This window comes from Eretmochelys imbricata, chromosome 11, assembly GCF_965152235.1.
Source record: "Eretmochelys imbricata isolate rEreImb1 chromosome 11, rEreImb1.hap1, whole genome shotgun sequence".
NCBI classification, from domain to species: domain Eukaryota; kingdom Metazoa; phylum Chordata; order Testudines; family Cheloniidae; genus Eretmochelys; species Eretmochelys imbricata.
The window spans coordinates 1,751,359-1,772,418 of record NC_135582.1 but is presented as its reverse complement, the minus strand read 5'-3'; the positions used below and the strand labels follow the sequence as shown (position 1 = coordinate 1,772,418).

At 58.4% G+C, this 21,060-nt stretch overlaps 1 protein-coding gene across 1 annotated transcript in view; it reads right to left on the bottom strand.

The window, feature by feature from the left end:
- Window positions 1-20,291, bottom strand: part of LOC144272404 (uncharacterized) — a 34,534-nt gene extending 14,243 nt beyond the window's left edge. The window contains exon 1 of the mRNA XM_077830412.1: window positions 19,856-20,291. Within this exon, the coding sequence (XP_077686538.1) occupies window positions 19,856-20,291 (436 nt within the window). The remainder of the gene's footprint in view (window positions 1-19,855) is intronic.
- Window positions 20,292-21,060: the final 769 nt, after the last annotated feature.

The following is a 21,060-nucleotide window of genomic DNA, read 5'->3' as shown; positions in this document are numbered from 1 at the left end:
AACCTGCAGCATGCAGGGCAGCTGACCAACGAGTTTGTGAACAGTTGGTCAGGGGATAGCAGGGAGGAGTCCCAAAAAAACAGGCCTCCCCCCCCCCCCCGAATGCAGAGAGAGAGTCACCCTGTGAACTCCCAGCGGGGAAATGTGGAGAATCCCCTCCCAAGGGGAACGCCTGGTGTCGGGCCCCTCCGACCCACTCGAGGGGACCAACGTGACCTGAGCTGCTATCACTGTGGCCAGAGAGGCCACGTACGGACCCAGTGCCCCGGGCTCAGGGACAGACTGAACAGACGCAACCTACCCAGGGTTAACTGGGTAGGGACCCAGCTGGATGAGGGGCAGACCGCCCAGGCAAGGGGGGCTGCCAGCTTACCACCTGCTCACGAGGGAAGAGTACTCCAGGCCAGCTCCGCCAGAGGGCTGGAGGCTCTGGACTCAGGGTGCTCGGTTTACAGGGTGGGCGCGGGGCTGTCCCTCCGGAGAGAGTGCCTTGTTCCCCTGGAGGTGGATGGGAGGAAGGTCAATGGATACTGGGATACGGGCGCGGAGGTGACGCTGGCCCGGCCCGAGGTGGTGGCCCCAGATCGGGTGGTGCCCAACACCTACCTGACCCTGACAGGGGTGGGCGGGACCCCATTTAAGGTGACCGTGGCAAGGGTACACCTGAAATGGGGGGCCAAGGAGGGCCCCAAGGATGTGGGGGTACACCACCATTTGCCCACTGAAGTTTTGATGGGGGGAGACCTAGAGGACTGGCCAAGCAAGTCCCAGACCGCCCTGGTTGTGACCCGTAGCCAGAGCCGGCGAGGGGCACTGCACCCTGACCTTGGGGAGGGTACCACACCGGAGGCACAGGACCCTACCCTGGTGGGGAGGGAGCGCTGAGGGGCACGGCTCAGAGAGGTGGAGGCCTCAGACCTGGCCACTGAGGGGGAACTGGTCCCCATCCCTTCCCCAGCCGCTGAGTTCCAGGCCGAGCTGAGGAAAGATCCCTCCTCGCAGAAGCTCAGGGACCTGGCCGACCTCAGTGTGGTAGGGACCATGAGGAGAGGCTGCCAGGAGAGGTTCCTGTGGGAGAAGGGGTTCCTGTACCGAGAATGGGCTCCCACAAGGGAAGTGGAGTCCTGTGGGATCAGGAGGCAGCTGGTGGTCCCCCAGAAGTATCGCCGCAAGCTCCTGTACCTGGCCCATGACATCCCCCTCGCAGGGCACCAGGGAATCCGGCGCACCCGGCAGAGGTTGCTACAGAACTTTTACTGGCCCGGGGTCTTTACCACGGTCCGGCAGTATTGCCGATCCTGTGACCCCTGTCAGAGGGTGGGGAAGGCCCGGGACAAGGGGAAAGCGGCTTTGAGACCTTTGCCCATCATAGAGGAGCCTTTCCAGAAGGTGGCCATGGACATCGTGGGGCCTCTCAGCAAGACAACCCGGTCGGGGAAGAAATACATTCTGGTGGTGGTAGATTTTGCCACCCGCTACCCCGAGGCAGTGCCCTTAGCTTCCATTGAAGCAGACACCGTGGCAGATGCGCTCCTGACCATTTTCAGCTGAGTGGGGTTCCCCAAGGAAGTCTTGACAGACCAAGACTCCAACTTCATGTCGGCCCTGCTCCGGTGCTTGTGGGAGAAATGTGGGGTCCGGCACGACTGGGCCACAGCGTAGCACCCCCAGTCCAATGGGCTGGTGGAGAGGTTCAATGGGACGCTAAAGATGATGATGAAAACCTTTATGAACCAGCACCCGCAGGACTGGGACAAGTACTTACCTCACCTGCTGTTCGCGTACAGGGAGGTGCCCCAGGAGTCTACCGGATTTTCACCTTTCGAACTGTTATATGGCAGGAGGGTGAGGGGCCCCCTGGACCTGATGAGAGACAAATGGGAGGGGAAGGCCACTCCCGATGGAGAGTCAGTGGTGGAGTATGTCCTGATCTTCCGAGAGAGACTGGCTGAACTCATGGGCCTGGCCAGGGAGAATCTGGCCAGAGCCCAGAAGAAGCAGAAGGTCTGGTATGACCGCACGGCACGGGCCCGGGCCTACGCCACCGGGGATCCGGTGATGGTTCTCATCCCCGTGAGAAAGAACAAACTACAGGCCGCCTGGGAGGGCCCTTTCAAGGTCGTCAAGCAGCTCAATGAGGTAAACTATGTGGTGGAGCTGTCGAACCGGGCGCACCACCGCCGGGTGTATCATGTGAATATGATGAAGCCATATTATGCCAGGGGGAATGTGGTGTTGGCCGTGTGTGGACATTGGGAGGAGCAGGGAGATGACCCTTTAGTAGATCTATTCCCTGGGACCAGAGCTGGTTCCCCCCTGGAAACAATTCCCCTCTCGGATCAGCTAACCCCTGCCCAGCAAGCTGAGGTCAGGGGGGTGCTGCATCCGTACCGACAGCTGTTTTCCAACCAGCCTGGACGCACTAATCTGACTGTCCACCGGGTGCAGACAGGGTCGCACCTGCCGATAAGATGCTCCCCCTTCCGAGTCACAGGGAAAACTGCTCAGGACCTGGAAAGAGAGGTCCGGGACATGCTGGCTTTGGGGGTGATCCAGCCATCGGCCAGCCCTTGGGCCTCGCCGGTGGTGCTGGTCCCCAAAAAGGACGGGTCGGTCCGGTTCTGTGTGGACTATCGGAAGCTCAATGCCATCACTGTATCTGATGCCTACCCCATGCCCAGGCCTGACGAGCTCCGAAACAAGCTGGGAGGAGCTCGGTACCTTACCACCATGGACCTTACAAAGGGCTACTGGCAAGTGCCGCTGGATGCAGATGCCCGGCTGAAATCGGCCTTTATCACCCCTCTGGGGCTCTATGAGTTCCTGACCCTGCCTTTCGGCCTCAAGGGAGCGCCGGCCACCTTCCAGCGCCTGGTGGACCAGCTCCTGAGGGGGATGGAGAGTTTTGCCGTGGCGTATATTGATGACATCTGTGTCTTTAGCCAGACCTGGGAGGACCACGTGTCCCAGGTTAGACAAGTGCTGGACCGACTCCAGGGGGCTGGGCTGACTGTAAAAGCGGAGAAGTGCAAGGTGGGGATGGCGGAAGTATCTTACCTGGGCCATCGGGTGGGGAGCGGCCGCCTAAAGCCGGAACCAGCCAAGGTGGAGGTGATCAGAGACTGGCCCGCTCCCCACACCAAAAAGCAGGTCCAAGCCTTTATTGGGATGGCAGGATACTATCTAAGATTTGTGCCCCACTTTAGCGCCATCGCCACCCCCATCACTGAGCTATGCAAGAAGGGGAAGCCAGACAAGGTGGTCTGGACCGAGCAGTGCCAGGAGGCTTTCCGGGCGCTGAAGGAGGCTCTGGTCAGTGGCCCAGTTCGGGCAAACCCAGACTTTGACAAGCCCTTTGTGGTGTTCACCGACGCCTCAGACACGGGACTGGGGGCAGTGTTAATGCAGGAGGATGGAAAGGGGGAGAGACACCCCATCATGTACCTGAGCAAGAAGTTGCTACCCCAGAAGCAACACTACGCGGCCATTGAGAAGGAGTGCCTGGCCATGGTGTGGGCCCTCAAGAAACTAGAGCCCTATCTCTTCGGGCGACACTTCACCGTGTACACCGACCACGCTCCCCTGACCTGGCTGCACCAGATGAAAGGAGCCAACGCCAACCTCCTGAGATGGAGCCTGCTCCTGCAGGATTACGACATGGACATGGTCCACGTGAAGGGAAATGCCAACCTGATAGCGGATGCGCTGTCCCGGAGAGGGGGCCCTGAACTTCCCCAGGTCACTGGTCACAGTGACCCTGCTCAGTTCAGTCTCGAAGGGGGGAGAGATGTGAGGATGTGACGCAGCAGGGAGGGGGGAGTGTTGACCTGGGAATGTGCCCTGGGGATGCGAGACCTGAGAGCCTCTCACCTGAGCCAGGAGGGGGAGAGGGAGGTAACACCTCTGGCCAGGAAAGTGAAGACAGGCTGCAGGAGGGAACCTGCTGCAGGGGTTTAGTTTCAGTTTGGGGCTGGGTGGAGGAACACAGGGAACCCCAGGGCTGGGGTCTAAGCTCCCTGGTCCCCCAGAAGGACGTGACTGAGGGGTCCTGGGTGTACCCACAAGCTCCATTTTGGACTGTGTTCCTGTTGTCCAATAAACCTTCTGTTTTACTGGCTGGCTGAGAGTCTCAGTGAATCCCAAAAAGAGGGATGCAGGGCCTGGACTCCCGCAAACTCCGTGACACTCCCCAGGAGAAGCCTCGCTCAGGAAAAGCCCCAAAGGTGAGGAACCAGCCACGCCACCGTCTCCACAAGGGAAAGAAGAACCCTGGTTTCCACCTGCTGCCGTGGCTGCTGTTGACCACTCGTCCCTGGCCATGCAGTGCCACCATGCCTGAGAGAGGTCTGGGCTTCCCAGGCTAGCCGCCGAGGGGGAGCTGCCCAGAAACACGCAACATCTAGACTAAGCCAGTAACTCATGGCCAGCCAGCAAGTCCATTAGTACTAATCAGCCAACACGATAAAACCGCCAGCTGATCTATTCGACCCTGTACTAGCTTCCTGAAAGAGAACAAAACTACCAGGGTCACAAGACGCTCCCGCCCCCCGCAGAAATATCAACCTGTTTGTAGATTCCAAAGCCAGAAGGGACCTTTGTGATCACCTAATGTGAAGCTCCTGCCTCCCCAGGCCATGGGATTGCCCTGCATTAATTCCTGTTTGAGCTACTGCAGCTCTGAGTAAAACATCCAATCTCGATGTGAAAATTCCTAGTGATGGAGAACCTGCCAGAACCCTTCCTAGGTTGTTCCAGTGGTTAATTACCTGGAACAAGCTGTCTCACCTTGGGCTCTGCAAGACCGCGTTAATCCCCATCTTGCTGTGGGGAGATTCACTCTTTACCTACCCACCTACCATTCGGGCCGGCTGTCTTGACTGACATCCGAGCTACTTTCCACATTTGCTGCAGGCTTGAAATGATTTGACACCCACCACACCCGCCATTCGTCTGGAATATCAACATACTGCCTGGCCGTCAGACTGGGGCTTTGGGGGCCGAGCGCTAAACAACACAGCTGCCTCCCTAGATTATTAGGTGACGTTCATAAAGAATTGCTGGCTTCTTTGGTATGGTTCAGACTGCTGGTCCCTAGGTTCAGCGGGGATCTGATATTAGCCGACTGTGTTTTCACTGGGTCTCTAACACATGTTGCTTGATTGCTGTAGCTAACAGAATGTATCACACTAGAGCCGGGCTGGGCCGGGTGGGCTTTGCCCCCAGTGTCAGGGTCAGGACTCTGAGGAGCTGGGGCAGACAACAGAGCTGACGCTGAACCACTTGACCCACTGACCTGGCTATATCGGCCTGGCCCGTCTGCATTGCAGCTGGCTCTTCCACCCTGAGCACGGCACGATGCTGCCAGCACCACAGACAGCGCTTAATGGCCACCTTCTACACCCTGTCATCTTGGGCCTCTTGCCTTGGCTTTTGCTCCTGGGACCCGGGCTCCCCCACTGCCTGGTTTCCTTCCTCTCGCTTCCCCCCTGGTGGTCTTAGCCGCTGGACCATTCTGGGCGGTTCCCCGAACCCCCACTTACCCCTCGCTATCTCCTCCCGCTTGGCCACATCCCTGTAATTTAACTGCACTGCACCCCTCCCGGACTCCCTGCGGCTCCCGCACTGCCAAGCCTGGCTCTCCCCTGCGTCTCCCACTGGGCCATCGCCATACCAGGCACCGTCCCACCGAGCAGGCTTCTCAGCCAGGTGCCCAGCTCTCCCGTCCCCTCTCCCACATCGCTCCTCCAGGCAGTCTCTCAGACCCACGACTCACAGAGGTTTAAGGCCAGAAGGGGCCATCTAATTCTAGTCTGACCTCCTATAGATCACGCCCCGCCCGCCCTGCACTTAACTGAATAACTAAGGCAGCTTCCAGGAAGGCCTCTGGGCTGACTCTGGAGACCTCAAGAGCTGGAGAAGCCACTGCTGCCCTTGGGAGTTTGTCCCCGTGGCTAATGGCCCGCAGAGCTAACAATTCCTATGGGAATGTGTCTGGCTTCAGCTCCCAGCCACTGGCTCTTGCTCTGCGTCTCTCCCCTGCAACAGATTAAAGAGCCCTGTTAGCACCGCCGTGTTCTCCCCGGGAAGGCACCCACACACTGCAATTCACTCGCCTCGCCCTCTGTTTGGGGAGCTGGACAGATCGCGCGTCTGACGTCTCCCACTCTAAGGCGTTTTCTCCAGCCCTTGGATCACTCCTGTGGCTCTGTTGTGTCCCGTTCACGTGGGGACCCAGAACCGGCTGCCCTATTCCTGGCGGTCTCACCAGTGCTGTGCGCAGAGGTAAAATCACCTGCCTACTTCTACTTCTAGTCCCCTATTTATACACATTAGCCCTTCTGGTCACCGCTCATATTCAGCCGTTTGTCCACTAGGACCCTGTGGCGGGGTGGACACCCGCTCGGGCCCAGAGGGGTTTAAGGCAGCCCTGGGAGAGGGCTGGGGCAGGGGAAGAGCTGGGCTGATTGGCAGAGGAGCCGCAGCTGGGGGTCACGCCCCAAACAGACCCAGCGGGCCTTATCAAAGCCAGGAGCAGAAGAGCACTCTTCTTCAGCGCTAAGAGGCAGGGACCTGGCTGCAGAGACCTGAATAGGGGACCTAGTTTGGAGCAGGGCTGGGGAAAGGCCAAGGGAGCCGGGGAGCTCGGGCCGAGGAAAGCCCCAGGCTGTGGGCCTGGGAAGGTCTATTAGGTATGGGGGTTGCAGGGGCAGCCATGGGTAGGCAGAGGCAGCAGGTCCAAACCCAGCCTTGCCTGGGATGAGTGGCTCACACTGCAGTCTGCCCCAGGGCTCGGGGGCTCGCTGGTGGCTGGAAGGAGCCTACGACTGAGGTGAGGTAGGGATGGCGGGGGGGTTCCCCTGGGAGGGGGAGACCCAGAACTGTGGGGTACTGCCAGGGGGCAGCACCCAGTGAAAGGGGCACCGGGGTCCTGGGAGGGACACGAGAGCCAGCAGCAGGGTGAGACACTGGCCTGAAGAGGGCGCTCCGGAGGCTGGTGAGCTAATTCCCTTAGACGACCAGCAGGAGGCACCGCCTGTGAGTCTGCGTCCCGTTACAGACCCCAAAACCCTTTTCAGAATCACTTTTGTCCAGGATCCGGTCCCCCATCCTGTAGGTCTGCCCTGCAGTCCTTCATCCTCGGTGCACAACCTTGCATTTGGCTATATTAAAATGCATTTTGTCTGAATGGGCCCAGCTTACCGAACAAGCCGAATCACTCTGTATGACTGCCCTGTCCTCAGTATCATTCCCCACTCTGCTGGTCGGTGTGTCATCTGCAGTGATTTGATATTTTCTTCCAGATCACTGACGACAATCTTGAACAGTATCAGACCTAGAACTGATCCCTGCAGAACCCCACGAGAAACATCCCCATTCAGTGAGGATTCCCCATTCACAACTACCTTAGAGATCTGTCAGTCACCCACTTCTTTGTTGATTTGTGACGGTACTGAGTCAAACACCCGACAGAAGGCTCTGTCTGTTACATCTACACAATCACCGTCATCAACCAAACTTGTAATTGCAAAGAATGAAATCGGGTTTCTTTGAGAAGACCAATTTTCCCCAGCGCCCAGACCTCTCCCAGCCTGGCATCCCCAGCACCCAGACCTCTCCTAGCCCTCCCTCCTCCTGCTCATCCTCACACTGTGGTACCCGCTGGAGGGTGGGACTTAGCTGTCTGAAATGACAGTGCATTGGGCTGCCGATGCAAGCTGGAAGCTGCCCCAGGGCACTGTCCTGTCTCTGACCTGCAGAGCTGAAAAGGAACCACTGTCCCCAGCTCCCAGGGTTTAAAGCACAATGGGGCCGAAGTGCCACAGATGGATGAGCATCACGCCCACTTCCAAGCCGCCGCCCAGAGTGTAAAAGGGACAGGCCAGCGAGTGTTAACTGCCAGGATCTGGCTTGAATCCAAACCAGGGGGAGTGCTGGGCGCTGGTGCTATGTTGGCCTGGGCAGGCAGAACTTGGGCACTGACCAAGACCAGGGTCCAGGCACATAGGAGGAGACAGAGCATCCCGTTTACATGGACACGACAGACGCAAGGAGGACAGGTCATTGTCCCCACTGTACAGCTGGGGACCTGGAGCCCAGCGAGGCCGAGTGACTTTCCCAGGGTCACACGGGAGCAGGTGGCTGATCTGAACCTAGATCCCCTAGTCCAAGTCCAGTGCATCATCCTTGCTCTGGGAATCCCCTGTCTGTTTACCCCATCCTGCCGCTGATGGAGCAGGAGGGGCCTGCCCTGCAGTAGGAAGCCCGGATTTCTTTCAGCTGGGGCAGGGGGGCTCTGACCCTAGAACGACACCGTCCCCCCGCAGAAGCGTGACAGCCCTGTGCCTTCCCAGCTGCTCCCTTTGCAGGAGCTCAGCAGGCAGAGCCGGATGGCCAGCCTCTCTCCTGTCCAAGGTCTCACTGACTCCAGCCAGGCACCGGTTGCCCCAGTGGGAAAGCCGAGAATGATTCACTCTTGCAAAGAGCTTTCACACGCTCACCCGCCCGGGGACATAGATCAAGTCTCTCAATGCCCATAAATCTCCAGCTTGGCAGCTCTCTGCATAGGGCCTCACCGGCCTGCCTCGCACTTCCTTACTGCTGACAGGGGGCACAGAAATCAGCCTCCCCCAGGAATCTGAACACACCCCGGCTTCCTGCGCCAGCCGCCCCTTCGCGCGCGGCCCAGCGGGTCCCCAGCCAACACCAGCTAAGAAATTCCTACGGCTTGAGGAGAAACGCAGCCCTGGCAGAGACTCCCCTCCCTTTGGCTCCGCTGGGCCCCGGCTCTCGCCTGCCTGGTCTGGATCCCTCCTGTCTCGATGTGTGACAGAGCAACCGCACTAGCCTGTGTGGTAAAAGGCTTCTATGTCCAGTCCCTGGGAAGGATCAGCCCCAACGGCTGGAAGCAGCAAAGGCAACGTGATCTCTCCTGGCTCGGGAAGCAGAAGAGAGGCCCCCTCCCACAGATTCCCTGAGCTGCCTCAGGGCCAGACACCAAGCCCAGTGCCCAGGCTTGGATGGCTCAGGAGGCCAGAGCCTTCCTGCTCCACGCTACCTGGCTGGACGCAGTCTAGGCTGGCTTTGAGGGGCAGCTGTCGCCCCCCAAGCCAGGATGTTCTGCTAAAACTTCAGGGAACCCCAAAAGAATTCCTCCCCTCAGCTTGTGCTGAGCCCAAGGTCCCGGGGGGCCGTGGAGAGGCAGGAGGGGAGAGGGGAATCGGATCATTTGTTTTCGCACTCAGATAAAACGATTTCTGGGTGAGCCTGGGAGAGTCGCTGCCCCTGTCTGGGCCTCAGTTTCCCCCACCTGTGTCATGGGGATGAAGAGACTGACCCCCCTCCCCTGGGTGGGTGATGATATATTCATTAGTGAGGGAAGGTCAACCTGTGCAGAGGGCTAGAGCAAAGCTTAGGGTGAGTTTTGCCCACGAAGTGACAACCAGGGGGTACCAGGGTGAGTGCCACCGAGAGGAAGGATGATCCAGTGGTGAGGGCGCTAGCCTGCGACTCTGCTCTGCCACAAATGCCTGGGTGACCGCGGGCAAGTCCCTTAATATCTGAGCGCCTGAGTTCTCCAGCTGTTCAATGGGGGAATAGCCCTGCCCTGCCCCACAGGGGTGTTGTGGGACTGCATCCACCAAAGCTCGTGAGGGGCTCAGATGCTTCCTGGGGGGGTGGGGCAGATAAAGACCTTTCCTCGGTAGCAGCGTTTCCCTATGAAGTGAATTTTGCTCACACAAATTATTCAGAAGGGGGAGCTCGATGTCGTGTGTGTGCACAGGTGTGTCTGTGTGTGCATGCGTGTGTGCACGTGTGTGCCTGGTGTGACAAGGTTCCTGCTCTACCTTGGTGGGTCTTGCGCTTATTGGCGGATTTGCTCTCCTCGGAGCTTCACGGCAGCCCTCAGCTGGGCCGTTTTCATGAACCCACAGTCCAGGTCGACTCCTCCTGTGTCTGACCAGCAGCTGGGAGGATTTGGGGGGAACCCGGGCCCGCCCTCTACTCTGGGTCCCAGCCCAGGGCCCTGTGGATTGCAGCTGTCTAGACTGCCTCCTGGAACAGCTGGGCGACAGCGACAACTCCCTGGCTACTTCCCCATGGCCTCCTCCCAACCCCTTCCTTATCCTCACCACAGGACCTTCCTCCTGGTGTCTGATAATGCTTGTACTCCTCAGTCCTCCAACAGTCCGCGTTCTCACTCTCCGCTCCTAGCGCCTCTGCTCCCAGCTCCTCACACGCGCACCACAAACTGAAGTGAGCTCCTTTTTAAACCCAGGTGCCCTGATTAGCCTGCCTTAATTGATTCTAGCAGCTTCTTGATTGGCTGCAGGTGTTCTAATCAGCCTGTCTGTCTTAATTGTCTCTAGAAGGTTCCTGATTGTTCTGGAATCTTCCCTGTTACCTTACCCAGGGAAAAGGGACCTACTTAACCTGGGGCTAATATATCTGCCTTCTATTACTCTCCTATAGCCATCTGGCCCGACCCTGTCACACTGTGTGTGTGCACACATGTGTGTCTGTGCGTCTGTGCATGCATGTGTGTGTTTGTGCACGCATGCGCATGTGTCTGTGTGTGCGTGTGCATGTGTATGTGCATCTGTGTTGACGTGTGTGCGCGTCTGGGGGTGTGTGTGAGTGTGTGTGTGTGTGTATGAGTGTGTGTGTGTGCGTCTGGGTGTGAGTGTGTGTGTGTGTGAGAGTGTGTGTGTGTGTGTGTGTGTGTATGAGTGTGTGTGTGCGTCTGGGTGTGAGTGTGTGTGTGTGTGTGTGTGTGTGTATGAGTGTGTGTGTGCTCTACACCAGGATTAAAAACACCTGACTCCCAAATCCATCTGGTGCCCTTGTTATTTATTCCTGTTATTAATTAGGGCGGCAGCCAGGAATGCCATTCACGGATTGTGCTGGGAGCTCTTGTGCTGGGAGCCGTACAAAGGAGTCACCAGGAGGATAAGCCCTGCCCCAGAGAGCTTACAACCTACACATCAGACAGGGTGTGACAGGTGGAACTTGCTCCTCCAAAAGATTTTCAGGAGCTGTGGGAATTTTGTGGCTGTGGCAGATCCAGGGGGGCCCAGGCTGCATGGCCCCAAATCTCCTTTCAGTTTGCTGGAAGAAGCTGCCCCTGCAGCCCAAGGGCAGCAGTAAATGTGGCTCTGGCACTGGGGAGGAGGCAAGGGGTGCAGTGACTGGGCTGTATTTGGGGAAGCATCTGCCTGAGCTCCCCCCTGCACCTGCTCCCCAAATCTCACTGGTCTACGGCCCTCCTGCACCAGATTGTCAGCCACCCTAGGGAGTGAGGAGCCATTGAACATTGGAGCAGAGGGGTTGCCAGTCTGGGTCGGCCCAGGAGTCCATCTAGCCCAGTATCCGGTCTCTGACCATTTCCTGTGCTAGCTGCATCAGAGGAAGGTGCAAGGAATCCGCTATCTAGAATAACCGACCGATAGGGGAAATCTGTTCCTAACCCCGGTCACTAGAGATTGGCAGGAGCCCTGCAGCAGGAGATTTTATAGCCCCCACATGCTTATTGTGTCTAATGTACCTGTAGCTTGTTCATATCCTTGTCTGCAGGCTTTTTAAAATCCTGCTAAGCGCTTGGCCTCTGCATCATGTGGCAATGAGTTCCACAGGTTAATTATACATTGTGTATAAATAGTGAGCCTGATTTGTCTCCTGATTTACACAGGCATCAGCCAAAATAACTGCACTGAAGTTAAAGCTCTGGGATGAACCATCCAGTCCTGGTGACTTGTTGCAGGGAGAATTATCATGATGTTCCAGGCCTTCCTCTTCTAACCCTTCAGTCTCTGACTCCCCTCACCTCTCTTACCTGGAAAGTAGGTATTTTCCCCAACTCTTCTGTGCTGGAGACTGATATAAAGGGATCATGTAGCTTCTCTCCAATGTGCTAATCCGCTCTGACTGCTCCCTTTGCCCCTGCTGGACTCACGGACACTCGCCGGCTTCAGCTTCTGCTCTCCCCACAGCATTTATTTGTTTTTCTGTCTCTGGCGATTTGCTCTTCAAATTCTACCGTTCCCCAAATCGCTCACGCTCATTTTACTGGTCCCCACTCAGGCTTGTTTCGGTGGGCCTAGGGCCGCAGCTCCAGCAACCTCTTCCCTTTGCGGGTTAGCCACAGCGGTTGTTTCTCCTCCCTGCTTTCTGTTTGCATTTCTGGGTGTGTGTGGCTTCTGGGGCTCCAGTGTGTCCTGCTGCGTAAGGAGCCCCCACGGTGAGGGCCAGGATTTTAATGCGAGGCTCCGGGGTTCGTTCTTTCTAACAAGCTTCCACAGATGTTTTTAATCCTCTTTCCTGAACATCAGCATCAGAGGGTTAATTTGTGAGGCTGTTCTTCCCCCAAGGATGCTGAACCTAATTACACTGTGGCCCCTGCCACGGAGTGACTCAGCTGAAGGACACACAGCAGACTCCTAGCCCTACCTTTGCTTATATTTGGACCAACCTCCCGTTGACTCTGGTACACTTTGCCCCAGTACAATGAAGAGCTTCAGAATCTGGCCCCTGGGTGTTGCTTAGGACCCAGTCCAGACCAGTCTCTTCGCTCATTACCGCAGACTCAGCTGTCCTGAGAAGATACCATTTACGGTGGCAAGAGATTGCCGCTTCTGGCTGCATCCTGCTGGGACATATGCCAGTTCGGAGCTGGAGTTATTCCTGCTTCAGCAGCTTTGGTGGCCTCTCCACGTTTCTCCATCGCTGTCTTGGTCAGGTGCCCACCACCGGTGGGACCTGCCCCAATTATGGGCCCGATCCTGCAATCACTTTGGTTCACAAATAACTTTATTCCCACGTGGAGTTCCGATGGGCCCAGTCCATTCCTGCCGGGGGCGTCTTGCGATGCTTGGAGCGTGGGCCTTGTCTAGTTTCCCAGTCTCAGGCCAGTGTAGGAATAATGCAGCACTGGGCCAGCCCCATAGACTTCAGTTCAGCTACTCATGGAAGTAAAGCCATGTCTTTGCAAGGCCGTTGGCATTTGTCTGATCTGGGATTTGCCTCCTTGCCTGCATGTCTCTGGGGCCAATCAGATGTCCAGTGTCTGGGGTCAGTATAGCCCAGGAGTTCTCAAACTGTAGGTCGGGACCCCATTTTAATGGGGTCGCCAAAGCTGGCATTGGCCCTGGGACCCAGCAAGTCTGAAGCCAAAGCCCCATCACCCAGGGATAAAGTTACATACCCCTGCCCAGAGCAGAAGCCCTTGGGCTTCAGCTTTGCCCCCCCTCCCCCGCCCCGCCCAGGAAAGCAGGGCTCGGTGGGGCTTGGTCTTCAGTCCCCGCTCCTGGGGTCGTGCAGTAATGTTTGTTGTCAGAAGGGGGTCGCAATGAAATGAAGCTTGAGAACTGCTGGTCTAGCATTTGGGAGTCCAGTTCTTCCAGGCAACAGGTGCAATATTAATAACAGACCGAAAGCAGACAGGCACCGAGCGGTGACTATGCTCCGTCTTGCAGGTGTTCAGATTCTGCCCAGTAAATGTGATTAGAAGAGTGAAATTCACCCCTTTTACCCCAAGGCCGAGACACGCTGTAGCCCCGCTTTGGCCCCCGGGGCTCAAGGGGCATCTCACCCTCAGGCCAGCCTTCAGCAAAGGGGCAAATTCCACCTGGGAGTGAATATATTCATATTTACTCCCATGAGGTATGAAAATGCAGCCAGTTAACACCTGATGCTTTGTAAATGCAACACTAAGTACAAGTTGTAAATGTATCTGTCTCCCTCACCTCCACCCCACCTCTGCACCGGGAGGAGAGAGAAAACATTCCATAGGAAGGTGCCTATCCCCAGAAAATGGCCCCACTGGCTGTCTTGGACCCGATCACTAGGTGTTTAATTTCAGGAGATGGGCGATAATGGGCTTTTCCTTTTAACTTTCTACACCATTACTCATCCAGCTGGGCTTTTAATTAACCAGATTGCCTGGCTGTATTTTTTTAAATGGGCTTTGAAGTTATTAAATCATGAAATTTACATAATAAATCCATGCTTTTCATAGCCAATTCATCAAAGGATCGGGCTTCATTTTAAAGATTCGGGATCTAATCCCTGCAGTCTTTGCACAAGCAGGATTTCCACTGACTTCAACGGGAGGTACAAGGGCAAGGACAGACCTGGGATACAGATATATAAATATATATTCCTATCAACTAGAGTGAAAACTCAGGACAGAATAAGGTTCCAACACCTCAGGCCTGCAGTACTTGTGTGTTGGCTAACATGCTTGTAAAGTATGTTCCCAGTCCCATTCCTGACTGGTCCACTCGAGGACAACAGCCTACTACTGAGGCATGTTAATAGAGTTACACTAGAGTAATATGATGGAATTGGAAAAGGTTCAGAAAAGGGCAACAAAAATTATTAGGGGTATGGAACGGCTTCCCTTTGAGGAGAGATGAATAAGACTGGAACTTTGTGGCTTGGAAAAGAGATAACTCAGGGGGGATATGATCATGAGTGGTGTGGAGAAAGTAAATAAGGAAGTGTTATTTACTCCTTTTCATAATTTAATTTGGTGATCCCTAGTTCTTATGTTAACAGACAGCAGGTTTAAAACAAACAAAAGGAAGTATTTTTTCACACAGCACACAGTCAACCTGTGGAACTCCTTGCCAGAGGATGTTGTGAAGGCCAAGACTAGAACAGGGTTAAAAAAAAACTAAATAAGTTCATGGAGGATAGGTCCATCAGTGGCTATTAGCCAGGATGGGCAGGGATGGTGTCCCTAGCCTCTGTTTGCCAGAAGCTGGGAATGGGCGAGGGGAAGGATCACTTGATGATTCCCTGTTCTGTCCATTCCCTCTGGGGCACCTGGCCCAGGCCACTGTCGGCAGACAGGACACTGAAGGACCTGACTTCTGAAGGACCTGACTTCAAACCTGCTAATGACCCACTGAGGGGAGCAGTCATCGCAAATAAATAAAGGCAAATTACAATTCTGTTATTGTCACAACTAGAGCAGAGCAGAGCAAACTGCGGAAGAAATGACCAATATTTGTTTGAATTTCAATTTTTTCCCTGCAAATATCCACAAAATGGAGAGTCACTGGCACAGAAACTTGTGAATGGTGACATGTGAGTTTGAACATTCCTCAGAAGCACAATTCAAACTGTACGTTCAAGTGGACCATCCTCCGTCCACACCGGCCGGGTTGGCTCTGTGAGCCACGCAGACCGGGACCAGAACAGCCCCGCAGGACCCAGGTAACCCATGGGAAGAATTCCCTGGTCTGCAGAGCCAGGGTCACTGGCTGGGGCTATTTACGGAATTGCCCCTCATGAATCAATCCCAACAACCTTCTGGCTGGTCACGGAGAAGAGGAACGGCTCTGTTCTGACTCACTCACTGTGACTTCCGTGCTCAGCTGCGCCCAGGCCTCAAGGGTGACCCACCAGCCATGGGGTGAAATGTCTCCGTCTGTGCTCCGCACATGGTCAGCCCAGTGCCCTTGCTCCAACTGAAGCCCAGGGCAAAAGTCCCCTTGCAGCCCTCAGCCCCTCCCTGGGCAAAACCTCCACACAAGTCAAGGAGCAATTTGCCTGAGGAGCCAGCCCCCCTAACAAACTCTCCAGCGTTCCCTCGGCCGGGTATGGTGCTCTAGGAACCAGGGATGGGCGCCGTGGACACAGGTCTAATGATCAGCATTGTCAGCCTGGTCTCTGAGGCCCCTGTCAGTCCCCTGCAAGCCACCCAAAATCTGCCAACAAAGTCACCGTGGCGGCCTGTCACCGCAAGGGCCTTGTCAGGCTCTGTCAATAGGCCCCAGCTCCCCTGGCCGCCCGCAGCAAGTGGGCAGACCCCGCGCTCCCCTGCAAGGCTGAGCCCTGACTGCGTGAGCAGCTCTCCTGGTGCCAACCGCTCCTCTTCCCAGCCTCCCTCCCCTACCCCATGCGTGGCTCCCGCGGGCAGAGGATCAGCAGGAAGCTTCCGGGCCATCACGCCCCTGCCCGGGCTGGGCTGGGTGAGAAAGGGGCAGTGATGCCTTCAGTCCCGCTCAGGGCACCCCCCGCTGCCCGGGCACCCAACCTGATTTAAACCCCGCCTGTGGCAAGTGAACTGAAATTGACCAAATGAAACTCAGCTGATTTCAGAGATTTAAACCACCAAGTGCCTCCCTGTTAGGGGGTCGGACAGGCGTGGTCAGCTCTGGGGACCAGCCCAGCTTCTCCCATATAGGCCGCCCGCAGCGCTTTGGGCTGAGCCTGCAGCTAGGCCCAGGGCCCTGCCGCCCCTTCGCACAGGGGCCGATTTCACCAGGACCCAGCGTGTTTGCGCCTCAGAAAGTCTCCAGACCTGGCCTGGAACATTCTGGTTGCTCTCTCCCCACAGCGTGGGGCTGAGCCCTCCCGAGGCGGCTGGGGCAGGACAGGGCGGAGAGGAACCAGCTTCACCGGGAGAAAGCTCCCCCCACCCTGAGTCTCCCCGCTTGGGATTCACTGACAGCTTTTAACTCGAGACTGGCTGGGTAAAAGCTCTGCTCTGGGGATGGGGGCGGGCGGTTCTCTGGCCTGCCCTGTACAGGAGGTTGGACACGATTCCTTCTGGTCTTGGCATTGCTGGCCTGTCCGCAGCTCAGGGGCTGGCATCCCGCGCGTTTAAAGCACAAACCTTCAGTAACCCCCCCGGCCCCCTTTCATCGTCTAGAAGCTCCCCCAGCCGCCCCTTTCGGCCCACACTGCTCGCAGCGCTTCCGCAGGAGCGTCCCAGCTTGCCCGGGGTCCAGAGGTTGTGAAAGGAACCGGTCTGACCCGCTCCCTGCTCGCTCCGCCGCCCGGTTAATGATTAAGGCGCGGAGGCAGGAGGGTTCCCGGGCGGTTCTCACCCTGCCCCGGGCGATGGAAAGTGTCTCCCCCGCTCCAGCGCTATCCGTCGCCGGCCGCGCCAGAGCGAGCGCAAGGGAAACTGAAAGCAGGCTCCGGGCTGGAGAAAGACCCACACCGCGGGCCCCCGCCCCGCTCCGGGTTCAGACACGCTGGGTCGGCAGCCTTTTCACACCTGTTCCCAGGGGCCCAACCCCGGGAGGGAAACACTGGGCCACGCTGCGCTGAGACCCGGGCTCGGGCTCCTGGGGTCGCCCCTAGTCCCGAGGGGAGCAAAGGAAACGGAACCCCCCACGGTGGCTCTCAGTGTGAACGGCCCCAGATGCGCTGCCCGCGCACCCAATAACCCCGAGGTGGCCGGGCCCGTTCACACTGGGACCAGGAGCAAAGCCCCGGAGCAGGGGGAGGAATTGGCAAGGGGTGTGACGGCCTGCAGTGCTGCGCTGGGCAGAAGCTGGGGGGAGGGGGGACGGACCGAGATCATTAACAGTTCGCTTCGAGTTTGGGGGGCTGTGGTCGGTTGACCGCGCCAGGGATCGGCTAAGGAGCGAGGCTGGAAAGTGGGTTCACAGTAGATCAGGTTTTGGGGGAGCGGAAACCCCCTAATTTCCCGCCCCTTCCTCCTGAAAAGCTTTGCTCTAATGAGATAGGAAAGCCCGGACTTTCGGTCTTGGAGCCTGGCGGGGGCAGATGCTGAAGCCAAGGCAGGGTCCCAGCTAGGCTGCCAGGCCCCTGGTCCAGTGGCGCGGTGCGGCGCAGGTCGCTATTATTGCGCAGTAACGCAGGGATCGAAAAGTCCCGTGCGGGGAGCCTCGCGGGTCTCTTCCCTCTCCTGCCTTGTGTTCGAGCAGCAAGACCCCCGGGAGCCCAGAGCCGGCGGGTCTTCGCCACCCACCCCGACGGTCGTTTCAGTCTTTACGCGGGGTCAATACATTCGTTGGGCGCGATTTAGCTTCCCCCAGGGGCACAGAACTGCCGGGCTGGGGGCCTCGGCACGGAGCATTTCGCCTGGAGCTGCCTGGCCCAGGACCGGGTCCCAGGGAGCGAGGGAAAATGAGGAATCGAAGAACCCGCTCCCGCCCCCAAGCGCCCCGCCCTGCGGGACTCGGGGACCCCGCCCGGGAGCGGGTTGTGTCCTGGGGCCGCAGGGTTTCCGGGGGCTCTGCCCGCAAGGTCCCGGCCAGGTTTGTTGCGGGTTTCGCTGTCAAACGCACGCGCCGCCCTGTGCAGATTTTGACCCTCCGGGGCTCCATTTCCCCGCCTGGGGCTCGGTGACCGGGAACCCAGTCCCGGCCCGGCCCCAGCCCGCAGGCCGGGGCCCCGCGGCTGCCGGGGCAATTCGCTGGTTGCAAGAAAAGGCCGCTCCCGGCAGGAGAAATCTGGTGACTGAGGCGCAAACCCGCGGGCGCGATTTCCCAGCGGGACCCGTTCCCTGCCCGATCCCCTGAGCGCGGGTGGCCGCCCGCCCGCCGGGGCCTCTGGCCGTCCCAGCTTCTGCTGCTCGCCCGTTTCGCGGGGATTTCCATTTCCAGTTTTTGTAATTTCCGTTTAATTCTATTGGACCCAAACGCTTTGAAAATGTGCGGGCCGCAGCTGGCAAGGCAAAGGTCCGGTGCCCCCCGAACCCCTCGGTCCCTCTAAACGTCATTCCTCGGTCATTCTGCCGGACTTGTGAGACCATTGCCGCTAGACAGAGAGGGGGGTGCATGGGGTTAGATAGATAGATAGATAGATAGATAGACAGATAGATAGATTAGATTAGATGATAAGATGGGTGTATGGGGATAGATAGATAGATAGATAGATAGATAGATAGATAGATAGATTAGATAGATGAGAGGGGTGTATGGGGATGGATAGATAGATAGATAGATAGATAGATAGATAGATAGATAGATAGATAGATAGATAGATAGATAGATAAGAGGGGTGTATGGGGATAGATAGATAGATAGATAGATAGATAGATAGATAGATAGATAGATAGATAGATAGATAGATGAGAGGGGTGTATGGGGATAGATAGATAGATAGATAGATAGATAGATAGATAGATAGATAGATAGATAGATAGATAGAGTCCGATCTTTACACTCTGATCTCTCTGTCCCCACACCCCCTGTCTGTCTCTCGGCAAGGATCCCCTACTCCGGCAGAAGGAGGGAGGAATGGAAGTGGCAGGACCGGCTCACAACGCGGCCCTCTGCGGTGTTGTGGCCCTGTGGACCCCGGGAGAGCAGAGAGACCAGGGCGGGGCGGTGATAGTTTTGGGCCCAGCTCCTGAGCGTGCGGACCAGGCTGTGGAGCCCAGGGGACCCGCAGAAGGCGCCCCTAGGCTGACCCCAGGGAAGTGGGCCCGATGACGGAGAAGGCCGCACCCAGCCACTGTGTGCTACAAGCCCGGCTCTTCCCAGCTCCAGCCCCGGCCCACTGCGCTCCGGGATCGTGCCCTGCTCCGCTGCGGGCTCTGTTGTGATCCGAAAGCAAAATCCCGACCCCTCCAGCAGCCCCCTTCGAGTGCCCTGAGGCCGAGGGGTCTGGGCCCCTGTCCAGTGTCCTGCCTGTGACTCGGGACTGGCCAGGCTCTGGGTGCGCGGGGCGGGCCGTGTCTCCAGCCGACCCCGCGGCATCCGGGACCCCTCGGGGAGGGAGGCGAGCCGGGGGATATCAGCGGGCAATGGGGGGACCCATCGGAGAGAGACATTTCCTCCGCGCCCTGGGCAGCGCGTCTGGCAGCTGGCGGTGGCCAGGCTTTACGCCGGTTTCCCCAAGTGGGATTCCCCACTTCCTACCTCTTCCTTCTGCCTAAAATCCCCCCCTGAACCCGCCTGGCTCCCAGCCTCTGCCCCGCAGCGAATGCGAGCCGGGGAGCCCGGAGCAGGCGCATGAGACGGGGGCTCTTTCCCAAGGGGATGCGGCCGCCCTGGGGAAGAGTCCCCGGGAGTTCCCTCCCTCTAGGGAAGTTACTGGTCGCTGCGCCCTGGGCCCCCGGTCTCCTGCCCCCTGGAGAGCTGTTACTCACCGTGGAAGTCTGAGAGCCGGGGGACCATCATTCCAGCGCGGATCCAGTGCTCCAGCGGGAACGATCCAGCCACTGCCGCGGCCTTCAGGTGCTCCGGGCCGGGCTGAGGCAGGTGGGCGAAGCCGGGATAAGGGAAAGCAGGGTGCTGGCCCCCCAGGGCCCCGATCGAGTACAGGGGGGACGGGTACATGGCCGGCAGGGCGCTCAGTCCGGGAGGGGGCAGATGCAACAAGCCGGGCTTGGGGATGAATCCCGGGGCAGGCAGGGGGGCCGTGCCCTGGGGCGCACGGGGAGACGGCGTCTCGGTGCGGGCACAGGAGCCGGGGCTCCCCGCCGAGCTCTCGGGGCTCAGCCCCTGCGGGGAGGCGCTGGGAACGGGCCGGGGGGGCTCCTCAGCCAAGAGGGCGTCGATCCGAAAGTTCTTGGACTTCTCCATGGGGGCTGCACGGCCCGGCCCCCTGCGGACCCAGCGCCCTCGGGAGAGACGCGGGGGGCCCCTAGGCCACCCCAAGCCCCGCAGACTCGCTGCTCCCCGGAGGCAGGAGCTCCCCGCTGCGGCGTCACTCCTCACGGGACCGTCCGCAGCCTCCTCCCAGGGCAATCCCTGCTTCTTCTCCAGGGGGCCGCCCGGGTCCCTTCACCAGGGCTCCCAGCCCCAGGGCGCCTTCACCCCCAGCCTGAGCGCACCTGCAGCGGTTCCGGCCGGGATGGGGGTCCTGGTGCTAGAAAGTTTCGCCGCTCGAGCGACTGGTGGCTTCTTTGCAGGCACCTCCCTCTCTCCTCCTCCTCCTCCTGCTCTGGCTCCTTCCCCCCCCCCGCTCCCCCCCCGGCCTCTGGACAGCCTCCCCCCGCCCCTGGACAGCCTTCCCCCCTCCCCGCCTCTGGACAGGCCCCCCCCTCCCCCCCGGCCTCTGGACAGCCTCCCCCCCCCGCCCCTGGACAGCCTTCCCCCCCTTCCCGCCTCTGGACAGCCCCCCCCCGCCTCGACACAGGGTGCCTTGGGTTCATCTCCCCTCCACCTGCCCCTTTGCTCCCGGGTCTTCATTGGCTCCCACCGCCCCCCGCAGCCCCTCTGCTGCCCCCGGGCTTTGGACTCCTCCCTGATGCTCGAGCGACACCCTCTTTGCGGGTCAGATCAGAGCCAAACTCCAGTTTGGAGCAGGTGGGATCCGGAGGGCGAGGCTGGGAGACCAAGGGCGGGGGGG